At 36.5% G+C, this 16,409-nt stretch overlaps 1 protein-coding gene across 1 annotated transcript in view; it reads right to left on the bottom strand.

Annotated features, from left to right (window-relative positions):
- Positions 1 to 15,908, bottom strand: part of LOC126967939 (structural maintenance of chromosomes protein 4) — a 36,087-nt gene extending 20,179 nt beyond the window's left edge. The window contains exons 1-13 of the mRNA XM_050812645.1: positions 15,455 to 15,908; positions 13,428 to 13,619; positions 12,034 to 12,210; positions 10,229 to 10,333; positions 8,895 to 9,082; positions 7,885 to 8,025; positions 6,010 to 6,178; positions 4,790 to 4,902; positions 4,293 to 4,505; positions 2,638 to 2,760; positions 2,263 to 2,380; positions 1,495 to 1,697; positions 307 to 491 (exon numbers count right to left, since the gene is read on the bottom strand). Coding sequence (XP_050668602.1) covers positions 307 to 491; positions 1,495 to 1,697; positions 2,263 to 2,380; positions 2,638 to 2,760; positions 4,293 to 4,505; positions 4,790 to 4,902; positions 6,010 to 6,178; positions 7,885 to 8,025; positions 8,895 to 9,082; positions 10,229 to 10,333; positions 12,034 to 12,210; positions 13,428 to 13,619; positions 15,455 to 15,742 — 2,215 coding nt within the window. The 5' untranslated portion in view covers positions 15,743 to 15,908. The remainder of the gene's footprint in view (positions 1 to 306; positions 492 to 1,494; positions 1,698 to 2,262; positions 2,381 to 2,637; positions 2,761 to 4,292; positions 4,506 to 4,789; positions 4,903 to 6,009; positions 6,179 to 7,884; positions 8,026 to 8,894; positions 9,083 to 10,228; positions 10,334 to 12,033; positions 12,211 to 13,427; positions 13,620 to 15,454) is intronic.
- Positions 15,909 to 16,409: the final 501 nt, after the last annotated feature.

Genomic DNA, 16,409 nt, shown 5'->3' with positions numbered 1-16,409 from the left:
AAGTAGCAAGAAACTCATTGCCACTCTTTTAAATCAAGATTTACATTTTCATTGTTTTAAAAATCATTTCAATTACAATATAATATGCAAAATTATGCAACAAAGATACTTAAACGTCAAATAGTTAATGCCTTAAACGAGTAAGTCAAAAAAGTAAATGTAAACTAATACAAAACAAAAGTTATCGAGTACAGTGGTTGCATCGTCCACGCACACCGTAAATGAATAAATGTATTCTGTGAGCATTTTATAAGGGATTATATGTATAAAAAATTGTACATTAATAAAAATAGTCCCGCGAGTCACCTGCGATTTCAATGACGTCTCCGGCAATGGTGACCACTCGGTACCTGGTCGCGCCGTACGCCACTCGCGCCGCTTGCTCCAGCTCGCGAGCCACGAGCGTGTCTCTGAGCGCGAAGTAGAACGCGGGCAGCACGCGGTCGTCGCGCACGCGCACCAGGTCGAACAGTCGCGGAGCGTTCTCGGGACTGAGATCACAATTATATTGAAGGCCCGACACTCACACAGCATTGCGTATGTCTTCTACCGCATTTATCACTGATTCACTTTTTAATAACAGTAAAGACTGCTTTATGAGGAGAGTGAATAAAAATCTAAAGGAAGGTATAAATTTAAAGTAATTCGCAAACACACATTTACACACACACACCCGTCCGCGCACGCACACGCACACCCACCCAAACACCCCCGCCCTCTCACAAACCAACACCCGCCCAAATACCACGTCTTATTATAAATTTTGTAAATATATTATTAGATGCAAGTTCTACAATAGTATTTTTATAAGCTAATTTAAGTTCTGTGGATTTTGTGATGTTTTAAATAAATAATTGAATTCCTACCCCCGAACTCCATCTTCGCCCGACACGTCACAAGTTAGGATATCATCCCCCCCATCTGGATGTGTGGCGGTCCTCCACTGTGCGGTTTTAAAGGAGCTTATTTCAACGTACTACAAAGCTGTGAAATGAACTTCCTTGTGCGGTGTTTCCGGGACGATATGACATGACATGGATCAAAAAAAGAGCGCGTCCAGCTTCCTTAAAGGCCGGCAACGCTGCTGTGACTCCTCTGGTGTTGCAAGAGATTGAAGGCGGCGGTGATCACTTAACACCAGGTGACATGTCCGGTCGTTTGTCCTCCTTTAAAATACAATAAAACGGCATGAGCGTGTCACAACCGCATGGTAGGTAATCTGTTGTAAAAAAAAAGTAACAGTAAGAAGAAACTTAAACAAAGCACTTACTAAGTATACAAATGATTTAAGTTTTCTTTAGTGTTAATTCCGCCAATATTTGCTTTTAAACAATTCGACACGTGTTTCGCTTCTACACGAGGCATCCTCGGGACGTGTTGTCTCGCCAAAGTCTGGCACGAGACTCCGGCGGAATTAACACTAAAGAAAACTTAAATCATTTGTATAATAATGGATTTCCGTAAAGTAACGCCTACTTCAATAAATTTACTTACTAAGTAGTTTTGTTCTGACAGTATCTGAGCAAGTGCTGTTGTTTGTCGAGTGCTATGAAGGTAGCTCGTCCGACATCGTTTCGTCTCAGGAACTCCACGCAGGCTTGTGCGGTGTCGACCGAGTCCACCACAATGTTGTCGAGTGCGCCGCAACACGTCGATATTGCGACGTCATATGTCGCATCTATACCCCCCAAGTCGCCCTGAAACAAATTCAAATCACTTAACGTTTGCTGTTATCAACCTAACTCTCTAAGAAAAAGCGATTGTATGAACCGTGCAGTCATTGATAGATGACGACTATAATCTTGTAAAAAACACAGATAGCCGAAATCCACTACGTTTAATGGAACTGTTCGCTTTCAAATTTCATATTATTATTATTTCCGTATTATATTTCGTCGCCGTATTTTAATTACAAACTTACGTCATATCCCGCCTCCTCGTTAATAAATCATTGTATTTGTTGGATGCGATTACTTATTATGACAGTAATCAGGACCATCATTTTCTGCGCGGGAATAACAGATGATTGCGATAAGGAATTCGAGATGGTCATGGCAAATGCACACGTGTTTCATACAAGGTTTTTCATGACACTTGCGAGGAAAAAATTAGACCACCCAGCGAAATAGTAACAAATATTTCATTCAGCAAAATGAGATCCAAAAAATTATAGGCCTCAGTGGCTACCTACCTAAATATAAGCGCAGTGGACGTAGGTTACCTACCATTAAATGATCCCTATACTAGATACTCAGTGCATACCAGTCTGCCAAATATCCCGGGCAACCTTCCAGATTGCTTCTCCCTCATCAGCGAATCCAATACCCTGCCCTTTGATCTGTTCGCGTTCATTGTCTGCTTCGACTCTTCTAACTGCTTTCTGTAATATAATATATAAAACTGTTAAAAATTGTGTTACGCAGAATATGTGTTAAGGGCTAAATTCAGAGAGCTTTGCTAATAAACGATATTTTCTTCAATTACTGATTTCTCTGTTTTGTTTTCGAAATTATTGTGTAGTAATTATAGCATTAGTGAGGTTATTTTAATCGGTGTTGACTATTAACTACTGACCAACCAAAGGACCCGAGATTTTACCACAATAAAGCACCAATAATTTTGCAGTGGTATATTAACCTCAAAGTTCTCGCCTCCCTTTCCAATGTAACCTCTTCGCTCTTCAACCTCTGCATCCTACTCTGCATCCGCGTGAGTTCTATCTCTTGTGCCGGTAATTCTTTTGCTAGAATGCTGCGTTGCCTGCAATTATTAAACGGCATAATATTATTACAATCACATCATGTTCAAATTCAATTTTTTTTTTTCAAAATACGATGTTACATCACTTATTGAAAGTCAAAAACTACCACCCATTCCAAAAAGAATGCCTCAGACCTGAGAAGAACGAGCGCAACAAACTCAGTGGGCTTTCTTTTTTCATAAAAAATATGGTTACATAGTAATATCGTTCAATTAAAACTTATTATTTAATAGCCTGAGGGTGATCGCTCCATTCCCACAATCTTTACCACACAAACGTTTTGTAACAATTCTTTTGAATATCGTAATACTTTTGTTTTGAACATTTTCTAGGATCTTGTTGTAAATAGCAATAGCATATAAGACTTACTAACTCGACTTAGCCGAGTAGTAGGCATTATTTGGCAAGTGTATTTTTTTTTACATTCGATTTTTAACACTCTGTTATTAGCTTAATGTATATCTTTCAATATTAAATGTCGGATTGAAGTGTCTTGAATTGAACTCCACACAGCACCATCCATGATAATGCAATAACTTAATTTAGTCTGTCTTACTTTTATTTTATTTTTTTATTTTTTTTTTTATTTAGATTCACCAGTGATAATTACAATAATACATTTATAATTATTATTATTATGCTAATTTACAAGGGTCTTATTACTTAATGCATTACCTTTTAAGGTGAATACCGCATGCTAAATTATATTAGACTGGTAAATGTGTAAAATGGATTAATTGAACATGATCATCATAAGATACATTTTAGCTTTAAAGGTAAATGTATAAACTTTTATAATAAGGTGCCAGGTACTGTTCAGGCATTATCTATAAATAAATAAAAATATTTTTATTAAAAAATGGCTGAACTTCTAAGTGACTAGTCTAGACTATGATTATTTTATAGGAATAGCAATGACAGTACAATATTGTATATTTTATTAAAAAGAGCGCAAAAAAAAATGAAAGCTGAGAGAGTTTCTTGCGCCGCTTCTTCTCTCTCAGAGCACCGTTTGTTTCCGAAGCGGTACTAGTATCGTATATTAGAAATGGCATCAAAAAGAATTCTAAAAGATAAAAAAAATATAAATAAAATTTACAAAACATCTAAAAACAATCTTTAATAAAAAACCAAAGTAAAAGGTAGAAAATCATTTTCAATAAGCTTAAATTAGGAACATTTTTTTTAATAATAGAAAAAATTATTTGGACAGATTCCAAATTCAAAAATAATATTTGTTTATTTTTAATTGTAACATTATTTATGGCCAGACTAAGTATATGTATTTTAAGAATCTCCACAAGCATGCAAAGAAATTCTACTATTTTTTATCGAAGAGTAGAAGATAGAACTTATAGTAAGTGACCATCACCATACACTATCCACATACTTTATACATAAAGGAATGTTTGTTTTCGGCCTTCAAAAGAACAGAAAACAGTTCAATGAAGACCATACTGTGGCTGTCTCAAACAGTTCTTATAACAGAATGAACCAATATAGATGTTTGGAATTACAGTAAATTACTTACACTTTCTTCTCATCCAAGTCCTTTTCAGCCTTTTCAAAACTGTCTCTCATTTTGTCCAGTTTCTCTTGTTCCTTGGTCTCCGTTACAAGGTAGATCTTCAGCTCGGACTCGGCAAGTTTGAAGTTCTTGTCGGCTTCACTGAAGATTTTCTTCAAATCAATCAACTTTGATTGCAATCTGTCCTTTTGCTCTTGGAAACCACGTGTTTGTTCCCTGGAAATATTTAAAACTTTATTTTTTAGAAAATAATGGATATCTGTATGTTAATAATTTATAAGCTGGCAATCAATTTTCAACCTTTTCCAAAATGGTGAAATTTATACTCTTTGACATTCAAAAGTATCATTGTTTGATGTAGTTTAATAATCCTGATTTATGAGGTACAGAATTGTCTCAAACATTGATTGTTTTGACCACATCAAATTAGTTCCTTTTAGTTAACAACAGTTTGATTTAAAGAGATACACAATTTGTTATATTACAATATAGCCACATACCTAACTCCAGCCATTAAGGTTTCTAATTCGGCTTCAGCTTGTCGCTTGCTCTCTTTATGTTTGTTCAATAAAACCTCACAATCTGCAATCTCTCGTTCATTTCGCTCTGGTACCTGTAAATATTCGTAAACTTTAATGAAATAAGCCATTCAAATATAAAACTTTTAAAAATATGGAAAAGTCTACAAACTGAATTAAATGTTAATAATTCTAGAAAATAAACTGTTTGGTTTTAACATCAGTGTGGCGTTTTGCATGGTCTGATAATACATAGACAATAGGGTGCGTACAAATTACGCGCGGAAAACCATTGAACATAGGCGCGAGCATGGCCGCTCTCGAATGTTCCGCGGGGCGATCCGCTCGCTGTCAGTTTTTTAGAACGCATGAAAGGAGCTTCTGTCGTTCGCTCGCGCGCAACAGGGTGGTTATTAGTTTTGGGTCGCTCGACGAATACGTAAAAGTCGATAATTGACAATGAAATTAACTGTATTGATACTCGAAAAAGGTATTGCAGGCTAGTATAAGAGTCTCCAGGTGTTTTAAAGTTATTACTAATTTGGTTTACAAGAAGGAACTGTCTAGTTGCCAGGGGCTGTTCAAGCTGGATCGGCTGCCGCGTACGGCATTCACTCCCTTTTTTGTATATTATTTTTTACCAGGGAGGCTCCTTTGCACAGGAAGCCGGCTAGATTATGGGTACAGCAACGGCGCTAACTTCTGCCGTGAAGCAGTAATGTGTAAGTATTATTGCGTTTCGGTCTGAAGGGCGCCGTAACTAGTGAAATTATTGGGCAAATGAGACTTAACATCTTATATCTCAAGGTGACGAGCGCAAATGTAGTGCCGCTCAGAATTTTTGGGGTTTTTCAAGAATCCTGAGCGGCACTGCATTGTAGGGTTTTTCAATTTGGTAGGGTGTATCAAGTACCATCAGCTGAATTTCCTGCTCGTCTCGTCCCTTATTTTCATATAAAAAAAAACACTTTCTAAAAAATTTATATCAACATAGTCACTGGGCAGGCAAATGAAGGTCAACTCGGGTCGAACATGAGCTCGCGCGGCCACAGCGGTACTTGCACGCATCTATATACTAGCATACCACAAAGCGACCAAGAGAACATCTCTAACGGAAATACAGCAAGATAAAATAAGAAAGTGAATCTATTTTACTATCTACATAAGCGTATTTGCATTATGAATACTATGATAAACTTCACCATTTCCAATTCTATCAGCTTTCCCCTCTCAGTTTTCAGCAAATCCTCCAGATTGTTTTTCTTTTTGTTCGCCTGCGTGGTATCTGCTTGTACTGACACCTGCGTTCGCTTGCACGACTGTAACCTGTCACCTATCTCGTCTTTGCGTTTCTGCATTTCATCATACTGCCTGAAAATTGATAAATGTATTTACAAGCAGTCCAATTTAACCAAGGACTTTGATATTCAGATTCGAAAGCTTCTTACATTCAAGGACATAAACATAACATTTAAACAAAACGTTAAACGAACGTGAAGTAAAAGTAAAGCGGCCTTTGAGAATATTTAGCCCCGACCCTGCCAGATTCTGAGTATCCCTCCCCTGGGACAGCCCATCATATTTGGGCGGGAGGGGCAATGCTCATGTACTTCCGCTGCTGTTGCAAGAGTGTGACCGGCACTGATGATCACCGGTAGCGGAATTGACTTAACATCAGGTATAAGCCCAGACCTTATCTAGTGGCCTTTACTACTTTATTTAATCCCCGGTCAATCAGGTACAAGCCCACGCCGTATCTAGTGGCCTTTACTACTATATTTAATTCCCGGTCAATCAGGTACAAGCCCACGCCGTATCTAGTGGCCTTTACTACTATATTTAATTCCCGGTCAATCAGGTACAAGCACACACCGTATCTAGTGGCCTTTACTACTTTATTAATTCCCGGTCAATCAGGTATAAGCCCACACCTTATCTAGTGGCCTTTACTACTTTATTTAATTCCCGGTCAATCAGGTACAAGCCCACGCCGTATCTAGTGGCCTTTACTACTATATTTAATTCCCGGTCAATCAGGTACAAGCCCACGCCGTATCTAGTGGCCTTTACTACTATATTTAATTCCCGGTCAATCAGGTACAAGCACACACCGTATCTAGTGGCCTTTACTACTTTATTAATTCCCGGTCAATCAGGTATAAGCCCACACCTTATCTAGTGGCCTTTACTACTTTATTTAATTCCCGGTCAATCAGGTACAAGCCCACACCTTATCTAGTGGCCTTTACTACTTTATTTCACTCCCGGTCAATCCGGTATAAGCCCACACCTTATGTAGTGGCCTATACCACTTTATTTAATTCCCAGTCAATCAGGTACAAGCCCACACCTTATCTAGTGGCCTTTACTACTTTATTTCACTCCCGGTCAATCCGGTATAAGCCCACACCTTATGTAGTGGCCTATACCACTTTATTTAATTCCCAGTCAATCAGGTACAAACCCACACCTTATCTAGTGGGTCTTTACTACTTTATTTAATTCCCGGTCATCCTAAGACACTTTTTGTCGTAGGATCAGGCAGGACACACTCACACATATAACCTAATTTCGTACTTTAACTCACGTATCAAACTATTTTTTGAAAACGTTTACATTAACTTAGAATAGATTACATGAGCATGATTACCCTTTTATATTCGCAGGGTACGTGAATGAAATGGGTGTGTGAGCGGGGAAAAATTAAAATGGCCGCAGGCAGAGGTGTACAAACTTTTATAATTGAGTATGTTAATAATCTTTTTTTTTTTAATGTGTTTATTTCCTGAAAATCAATATTAATTTGTTCTCACTACTTGATACCAATATACACCTCAAGATATGGTACAGGATTTTTTTGAACACAGTGTATATTAATAATATAATATCATAACAATAATTTAATTATAACTTTACATTATATATTATACCTTACATAAAATATAAATTAACAATTTTAGGTATGGTTAAGTACGTAATAATTTAATACTCCTGGTAAATTGTATCACATGTCCCTACGTATCAGAGGCTCGATCATAAAATAAACCAACTATCACCCAAAAAATAAAATTACTCACTGTGTGCCATTCTTTAGCTCGGTGGATTTGTCTTGAAGCTGCTGTTTAACTTGCGCCAGTTTATCATCAACTTGCTTGAGGCTCTCCTTCAGTTCGTCTAACTCCTTGTTCTTGCTTTCTATTATCTTATTTGTTTCATGTCTGTGGATATTACAAAAGTATACTAGTACTATTGTGTTTCGGTTTGAAAGGCGCCGTAGCTTATCAAATTACTGGGCTAACGAGACTTACCACCTTATGTCTGAGTAACGAGAGTAATTGCGATGCCGCTCTGAACTTTTGTTTCAATCAAGAATCCTAAGTGGGCACTGCGTAGGGCTTTGCTTGTCTTGTCACTCGTTAAACTTAATAATTTGATAAAAATTACAAGATATTACAAAATATAAAAAAGTATTATGAGAGAGCAACTTTTAAAACGAATCGCTTACGTAGACTACTGTGAAATTTGAATTGATTTCATGTACATAGCTAGCGTACACAGTAGCATAGCTACAGTCATTTTGAATTACTAACTCCATTTCAGTATTGGAATAATACCCGCGAAAAGAGTGTAACACGGACTTTGCAATTAGAACACCGAGAGGTGGAAGAAGTTCATTTTTGATACCCTTACAAATTTAGCTTTCTATGACCATGTAACTGAACGTCGCTTGAGATATATCGACGCATAGTATCCCAATACGGGTTATGGCAATTAGGGGTTGGTTTCAACGTTTGGCGAGTCTACAGCTCCTGAATATGCTTCTTGGAGAGGCGAAACACTTGTCGAAATTTGTGAAACAAAGCGGAATTAGCACTAAAAATCTTCATTTATAAAGTTTTAAATAAATACCCTAATTATTAATTAGTGTTCTAAAATCGAGCAAATACAACAACGCGAAACTGTTTAGCAGTGAAAGCATAAAACTGTGTCTTCTTATGGTCAAACTGGACTAAATAAAGCCGGCCCAATTTCAAGACCCATCACAAATTTCTATTTAAATCTAGTAAAAGTATTTAAATATTCTCACATATATTTCTGCAGCAGCATATTCCTCGTCCTAAGCGCCGTGTTGGTCAGGTTCATTAAATCAACCGCCTCCCTCATCGGCTGCTCCAACTTCTGTTTCTCTTGTTCGACTAATCGCACGCGATTCAATTTCTCTTTTCTCATCTCGCTGTACTCTTCCACGCGTACTGATAGCTTCTCTATCGGTTCCTTGAATAAATTATATATATTGTTGACAGTGACAGGTGGACAGGGTGAAGATGTCTATAAAAGGCGATGTCTCCCTAGCGTCGATACACTTCCGGTGCACCCGTGGACGGGTTAGGGCGTTTTATTATTTGTAAATTATTCTGAGACGCTCAATAAATTGATCTATTTGATTTAAAAGTTAATTATTTAGATGTTAGCTTATTTGTGAATTTTTAGTAGGTGGTATTAAGATTTGTTAAAAAAAATGTTTGATCTTATTTCCTAGACTATAATATACTTTGACACATCATACCTAAATGTGCATGCATCGGATATGCACGGACTAATACAATCCGCACAGCGCCTAATTTTGCTTTTGAAAACCCAAATATATTTAAATAAAACAGTTTTAAAGGGATTAAGACAGGTGTAATTTTAACTGCGTTTTTACATTAGATTTTGCGTATTAAATACATTTTTATTATTATTTTAGTTAACCAGACGTTTCGTGACCTTTCCAGGGCACGTTTTCAGGGGGACTACATTTGAATGTGTAACACACGCGTTAACCAAAGAAAAAACTATAAACTTAATATATGTTTTAGTTTTGTGTGTCAATATTAAAACTGTTATAACTAGTCTGGCCATAAATACAGTTACAATTAAAAATAAACAAAATATTGCATTTGAATTTGGAAGCTGTCATTTTTATATATATTGTTCATTGAATTTTCTCATTTTGGGGCCAATACATTAAACAATATTTTGCGATATTAAAATGGAGTAAGGTGATAAAGAGAACCGAATCGCTGTGATTGCATAACACAAAGTAGGTATTGCCAAATGCAATTTTTAAAACTCTCCATACGCTTGGTAGTAAAATGTTTGTGTACCGGGCTATTAATAAGTACAATGAGGCCTCCTCTGTTTGTGACGTAAAAATGTCTGGACATCCACATAGTGTTCTCCTGGCAGAAAGCAAAATAATACCTGTTAATCTCAAAGTCAGCTGGGAGTAAAAATAATGACCCTTAGTCGAGGAATGAAAAAAATAATTACAGTAACAATAAGCAGAATTTATATTAAATAAAAAATTGTGTGCACATGATAAATACAAAAAAAATATGTCATTTTAAATACTACCTACTAAATATTTGAAAAACTTACTTTATATCGCGACGTCCCAGTGATATCTTCTAAATACTCCAGCATCCCCGTGTCGTGTTCGGTTTGTGCTTTCGGCTTCATCATTGCTATCTGTTCCACTTCACCCTGAAAATTGGACACTAATTTAAGCCGCTAGAAACAATTTAATTACTAAGACTCACAAGCTCATACCGTTTTTAGGGTAAAAACATTTTACAACCTCTACATCTCGCCAAAACGTATTGAGTGGTATGCAAGGGACTATCAAATATAGTAAATAAACTTTGATATAAAATGCGAGAAATCTTTTTAAAGTGATTACTAAATTCATTCATAATAGGATCACATTGTTCGGCCACGGTGTACGCAAGTCATAGGTTCGCTTTAGAGCGTCGCATCATAGAAAAATGATTAATTTTGTATATTTTGTTCAAGCAATTTTACATGTTACTATTTCTGTGGCACTGACTAACCAGCCTAGTGAAACTGTCTAAGAAAAAAAAAGAATTCACTCGATTGTATGAAACGTGCAGTCATTGATAGATTTTTTTATGGAAAAGGAGGACGAACGAGCGTACGGGTCACCTGGTCTTGCCGTGATCACCGCCGCCCGCCGCTCTTGCAACACCAGAGGAATCACAGGAGCGTTGCCGCACTTTAAGGAAGGTGTACCCGCTTTTTTTGAGGGTACCGGAAACACCGCACAAGGAAGTTCATTCCACAGCTTTGTAGTACGTGGAAGAAAGCTCCTTGAAAACCGCACTGTGGAGGACCGCCACACATCCAGATTGTAAGGATGATATATTAAAGAGTTTATTGCGCCGCTTCTTCTCTCTCAGAGCGCCGTTTGTTTCCGAAGCGGTAGTAGTATCTAGTATATTAGAAATCACATCAAAAAGAATTCTAAAGGAATCAATTTTGAGAAAATAAATACCTTATTCGCGGGAACACTGTTTCATTAATAGCCACTGAACAATCACTCAGAGAAATTTCGCAGTACGTATTAAGTATTATACAACAGAACTAAATAAGAAAAGGCCGGCAACGCTCCTGTGATTCCTCTGGTGCTTCAGTTAGTCCAATCCCAAATAGCTACTTTAGCTGCCCACTAATAATTCATTAAATAAATAATAATATTGATACGCCCTGCCCATTACAATGCAGTGCCGCTCAGGATGATTGAAAAAAAATCTGAGTGGCACTACAATTGCGCTCGTCACCTCGAGACATAAGATATTCAGTCTCATTTGCCCAGTAATTTCACTAGCTACGGCGCCCTAGAGACCGAAACACAGTAATGTTTACACATTACTGCTTCACTGCAGAAATAGGCGCCGTTGTGGTACCCATAATCTAGACGGCATCCTGTGTAAAGGAGCCTCACAGAACAGATTTTTATTATCATTCTACACGATTCACACCTACCGAAACAGTAAACAGTAATGTTCACACATTCCTGCTTCACGGCAGAAATAGGCGCTGTTGTGGTACCCATAATCTAGCCGACTTTCTGTGCGAAGGAGCCTCCCAGTGGTAAATGAGGAATATTACGATTTACTTGTATTTACTTCTTAGCCCATGTCATAGGACAATTAGGTCAACAAATTGGTTGCTGAACATTAATATTTTATAATATTAAGATTTAAGAAAAATGTTTAACAAGTAGTACATTACTTAAAATGTAATATGGTCAGTGAATAAAGGCTTTTATTATTACTTAATGTCTCGCTTAGCCGACACGAGCCGCCTTTATCCAAGCGAGCCAACCAAAATAAAGAGCTCCCAGAGCCTAATATAAGTATCACTTCAAAAATAAAAATAATCACCTGTAATATAAGGAATCGATTGTGATCTAGATCGATTCCATGCGACCTTAGCATTCTTGCCACTTCCTTGAACTGTACACGTCGGCCGTTTAGCGTGTAGAATGACGTACTATCTCTGAACGCCGTCCTTGATACAACGATCTCGCTGTTCGGTACCACAGTATATGCATCGCCTTCCTGTAAGGTAATTTAGATATTAATCAAGAATTTCTTTACGTATCGAAGGCAACTTATTCATTGTACCTAGGATCACAAGAGCTTCGTCCGTATAATGGGATTTTATATAAGAGGGCACATAGCTCTACGGACAGATGGGCGTTAGGCCAGTTAAGTCCTCGAATGGCGACCACATACCGGAAGACGTAGAAGCCCCCCACAAGATGTAGCGACGATCTGGTCAAGATCCCCGGAATAGGTTGGAAGAGGGCGATCATGGCGATCTTTGGGGGAAGCTTGTGCACCAACATCGGACGTCTTCCGAAATGATGATTATGATGATATAAGAGTGGGCAAGCGTATTTGAACCTACCATCCTCGAATACCAGTCAAGATATGTGTTGCCAGTCTTAAAACCACTGAACGAAAAAAGAAGAAGAGAAACACACTTTAAAAGATATTAATCAAGATGATGTACACAGTATAGCTGGCCCCTTGTGGCTAGGTATAGCTCAACTTAGAATGGAGTGGAAGATGCTAGAGCAGGCCTATATCCAAGGTCAAGCTGCTTACTAAAGCATACTGGTTGCCAAATTATATTGTAAGAATTTAAAACATTGTAATACAGCAATAAGGGCTAATATTATTATTATTAATCAATATTGACAATTGTATACTATAATATGAAGATCGAAAACAATTATTAGTGTTGATCTTTCTAACAATGTATTTGTTAGCACCTCCATAACGGCGAGAGGATTGTGTGGCTGCGAAACAAATAAACCAGTATATGCCAGAAATTTTAATATGTATGGAAATACACATTGAACTGCAATGTGGAGAAATTAAAATTGCAATTCATATACCAGTAGAGCGGCAAGAAACATTTACCCATCTAGTGACTAGTCAGTAGTCAGTACCTTTACCCACCCAGTCCATATCCATGTTCCCCTATTCCATCACCAACCACATACCCTCCCAGCCTCTACCCATATCCACCTATCTTACTGATGTCCCCTGGGAACCTACCCACCAAGCCCCATACCCTCGTCCCAAATTATACCCTATATAATATCCCTATCCAAATATTCCCAATATCGCTGGATTATCTTTTGGATCTACTTGACATTGATAATTTTATTGATTCCATATATATAATGTAACATAATACACCAAAACTAAAATCTGATCTATAACATGAAAAATTTTAATATACTTACAAATAAAAACTAACTCACCCCATCAATAATTTGACAAAAATGTACAGCCACACTTGCACTGTTCACATTAGGAAATTTGCTTGATGAATGCAGCAGAACAGATATTTTCTTAGTCCTTATTTTACTGGCACGGTAACCAAATACAAAGAGCATAGAATCAATAACATTACTCTTCCCACTTCCATTTGGACCAATAATTGCTGTGAAGCTCTGAAAATATAACAAACTAAATATAGATATTAAGTTTAAATTAATGTTCAGAGTTATCTTGTATAATTTTAGTTTTTATTTTAGAAAATTTATTGACTTAGGTGTTATTTTGCAGAAATCCTTAATTATTCAAATGTTGTGAGCATTCTTGAGTGTAAATTCGGGCAAGAATAGTCTTCAATCAATTCGACATGTTTTTCGCCTCTACACAGAGCATCCTCAGGAGATGTTGACTCACAGACACTTGACAAATCTTAGCAGAATTTACACTTAGGAAGGCTCACACCATTTACAGAATGTTTTTATTTTAGTTTAGTTTTATTTTGTGGATTATTTAAAGAGGTTTTGATTTTTATTTTGTTGCGAGTTGTGAAAAAATGAGACTGAAGTAAGTTTCTAAAAAAGCAATTATTGGGATCTAAGGAGTAAATGACAATTAAAAAAAAGATTTAGTTTTTTTCACATAGCTTCAAGTATGTGAGAACTTAATATTATATATTTTGTAAGACCCTGATAAACTTTGCAGCTTATACTTATTTTATTATAAATATTTTATGTGTGCCGGATGTCACCTCGATGTTAATGTATTATTTACCAGGTTGTCAGTAAAAGATTGTAACAAAAACTATAATAATTATCAATATCTCTTAAGCTAAAGCGAAAAATGAGAAGAAAATTTTATTGAAGTCACAGAAATAAATAAAAAAGTATTCTATTTGGAATGTAGCCGTTAGATTAATGCAGATGTTTAACATTCGGGCCACAAATCTAAGAGTTACATTATTACAAAATTTAGTCTTAGATCATATTTTATGTGTCTAGATAGACTATGACTGCTGTGAAAACATAAAAAAAAATGAGTTTAGAATTAACCTCTATTTTGAGCAATGCACACACACTAACACAAAGTGTCATACAAATCACGAGTGTAAGACATAGCTTGTCACACCACACTAGACACAGTATTAAACCCAGTCTGTTTTTATTGGTTGTTAAGTAGCAAGAGACTCTATCTAGACATAATATAAATTATCTAAGAATTTAGTCATTGCTTGTCCAATAGATTTCTTAAGCGATGAGCAGTGTTGAGATGTTGTTTAAAGCAGGCTGTGTCTTCTAAAACTGAAGATAATTTGAAGTTCAAGGGGAATAGATCTGTGCTAGAAGAGAGCCAGTCTTCAGCTCTATAGTCCAGAATGTTCCGGATAAGCAAGGGAAGTATGTGCCTTATTACTACTTGCGGAGTCTTGCTGGTTTCATCACAATCAAAGACAGTCACTTGAAGCACTTATTTCACATAAATAAAGATTTGTGACTCTTGATAGCACACACCCCATAAACCATTTCTGAAGATGACCATATTGAACTTATCACCAGCAGTAAAGCTTCAATTGCAGAGTTATGAGTATACACTTTGTAATTTGCATGTTGTAGTCCTCTTCAATTGTAAACACTTTTTCATCAGTAATTTCTATAGTCATCAGATTTTTTTGCACTTTACACTCACCAGCCATTATCTTCTACCAAAGGGATTGGTGTAAGCTGTGTCCTGTATTTGAACAACTAGCACCAAGCCACACAAGTTTAGTTACAAAGGATGGGTAAAAATATATATTGATTTGTGAGATGTTGCACAAATTTTCAATTAATTTCGATGGCTATCACATTGGGTGTTCCATAATCAGAACAATTTTTGATTTGATTGAGAACCCCCTGTTTTATTAGATTGGTTAAAAATTTCAGATTTAGTTTATAAGTCTATATCAAATATTAGTTGAAGTGTTTATTACTTATCAATTATAGCTACTTAGATAAATATTGAATATCAACTATACCTTGTGAAAGGGACCCAAACTCTGTACGCCAGCATAGCTTTTAAAATTTTCATTGACAATGTGAGTGATAATAAGTCGCGGTCCTGTTGTATCAAATGATAACGTCGGTTTTGGAGCTGGTGGTATATAAATATCACCGATTCGCATACCACCTTCTTCATCATCGGATATGTGATCGACATCACTATTTTCACCATTGTTTTGGCTACTCCCGCCGTTTTCGGAAGTAGGATTTTCATCGACATCCATTGCCTCCTCCACCCTTTGCCTCTTACTTGGTTCTGGCATTTTAAAGATATTTAAATAAGTCTTATCCAGTAATTAAACATATAGTCACAAAATAAACTATCAAGTATTAGAGTCGCATAATATCATCAGGTTCTGACTTTTAAAATTATATTTTAATTTGACTACACATTTACAAAAAACAGCATTTAACCGTCAAAACTCAAAACTAAATTGACAATTGAATTGACATTAGTTACAAAATTGAATTGTAAACAAACTAGTTTAAGTGATAAAATGGAGGTCTAACCTACATCACTTTTACTCTTTGCCTAAATACAAAATTTTGTTGCCCATCCCTACTAATAAAAATTCCCTATGGCTATAATATACGGCTTATCCCTACTAATATTAAAAATGTGAATGTAAGTTAATGTTTGTTACGCTTTTATGCAGGAGCTACTTAACCGGTTTTGATGAAATTTGATACAGCTAACATTAACTTACATTCACATTTTTAAGACCTTGGGAAAGGATATAGGCTACATTTTATCCCGGAAAAATCCATGGTTTCCGCGGGATTTATAAACAAATTTAAATTCACTTCGATAAGCTATAGCTATACCAATAGTAGATTTAGTTTGCAATCGCAAACTTCCTCGAAATAAAATTCATATAATATGTTGGAAACGGGAGCGAAACCGCAGCATGAACCGGGACTCCAATAGGA

Source organism: Leptidea sinapis, chromosome 14, assembly GCF_905404315.1.
Source record: "Leptidea sinapis chromosome 14, ilLepSina1.1, whole genome shotgun sequence".
NCBI lineage: Eukaryota > Metazoa > Arthropoda > Insecta > Lepidoptera > Pieridae > Leptidea > Leptidea sinapis.
Note: the sequence above shows the minus strand (reverse complement) of the source record. Positions and strands in the feature narration are given on the sequence as shown.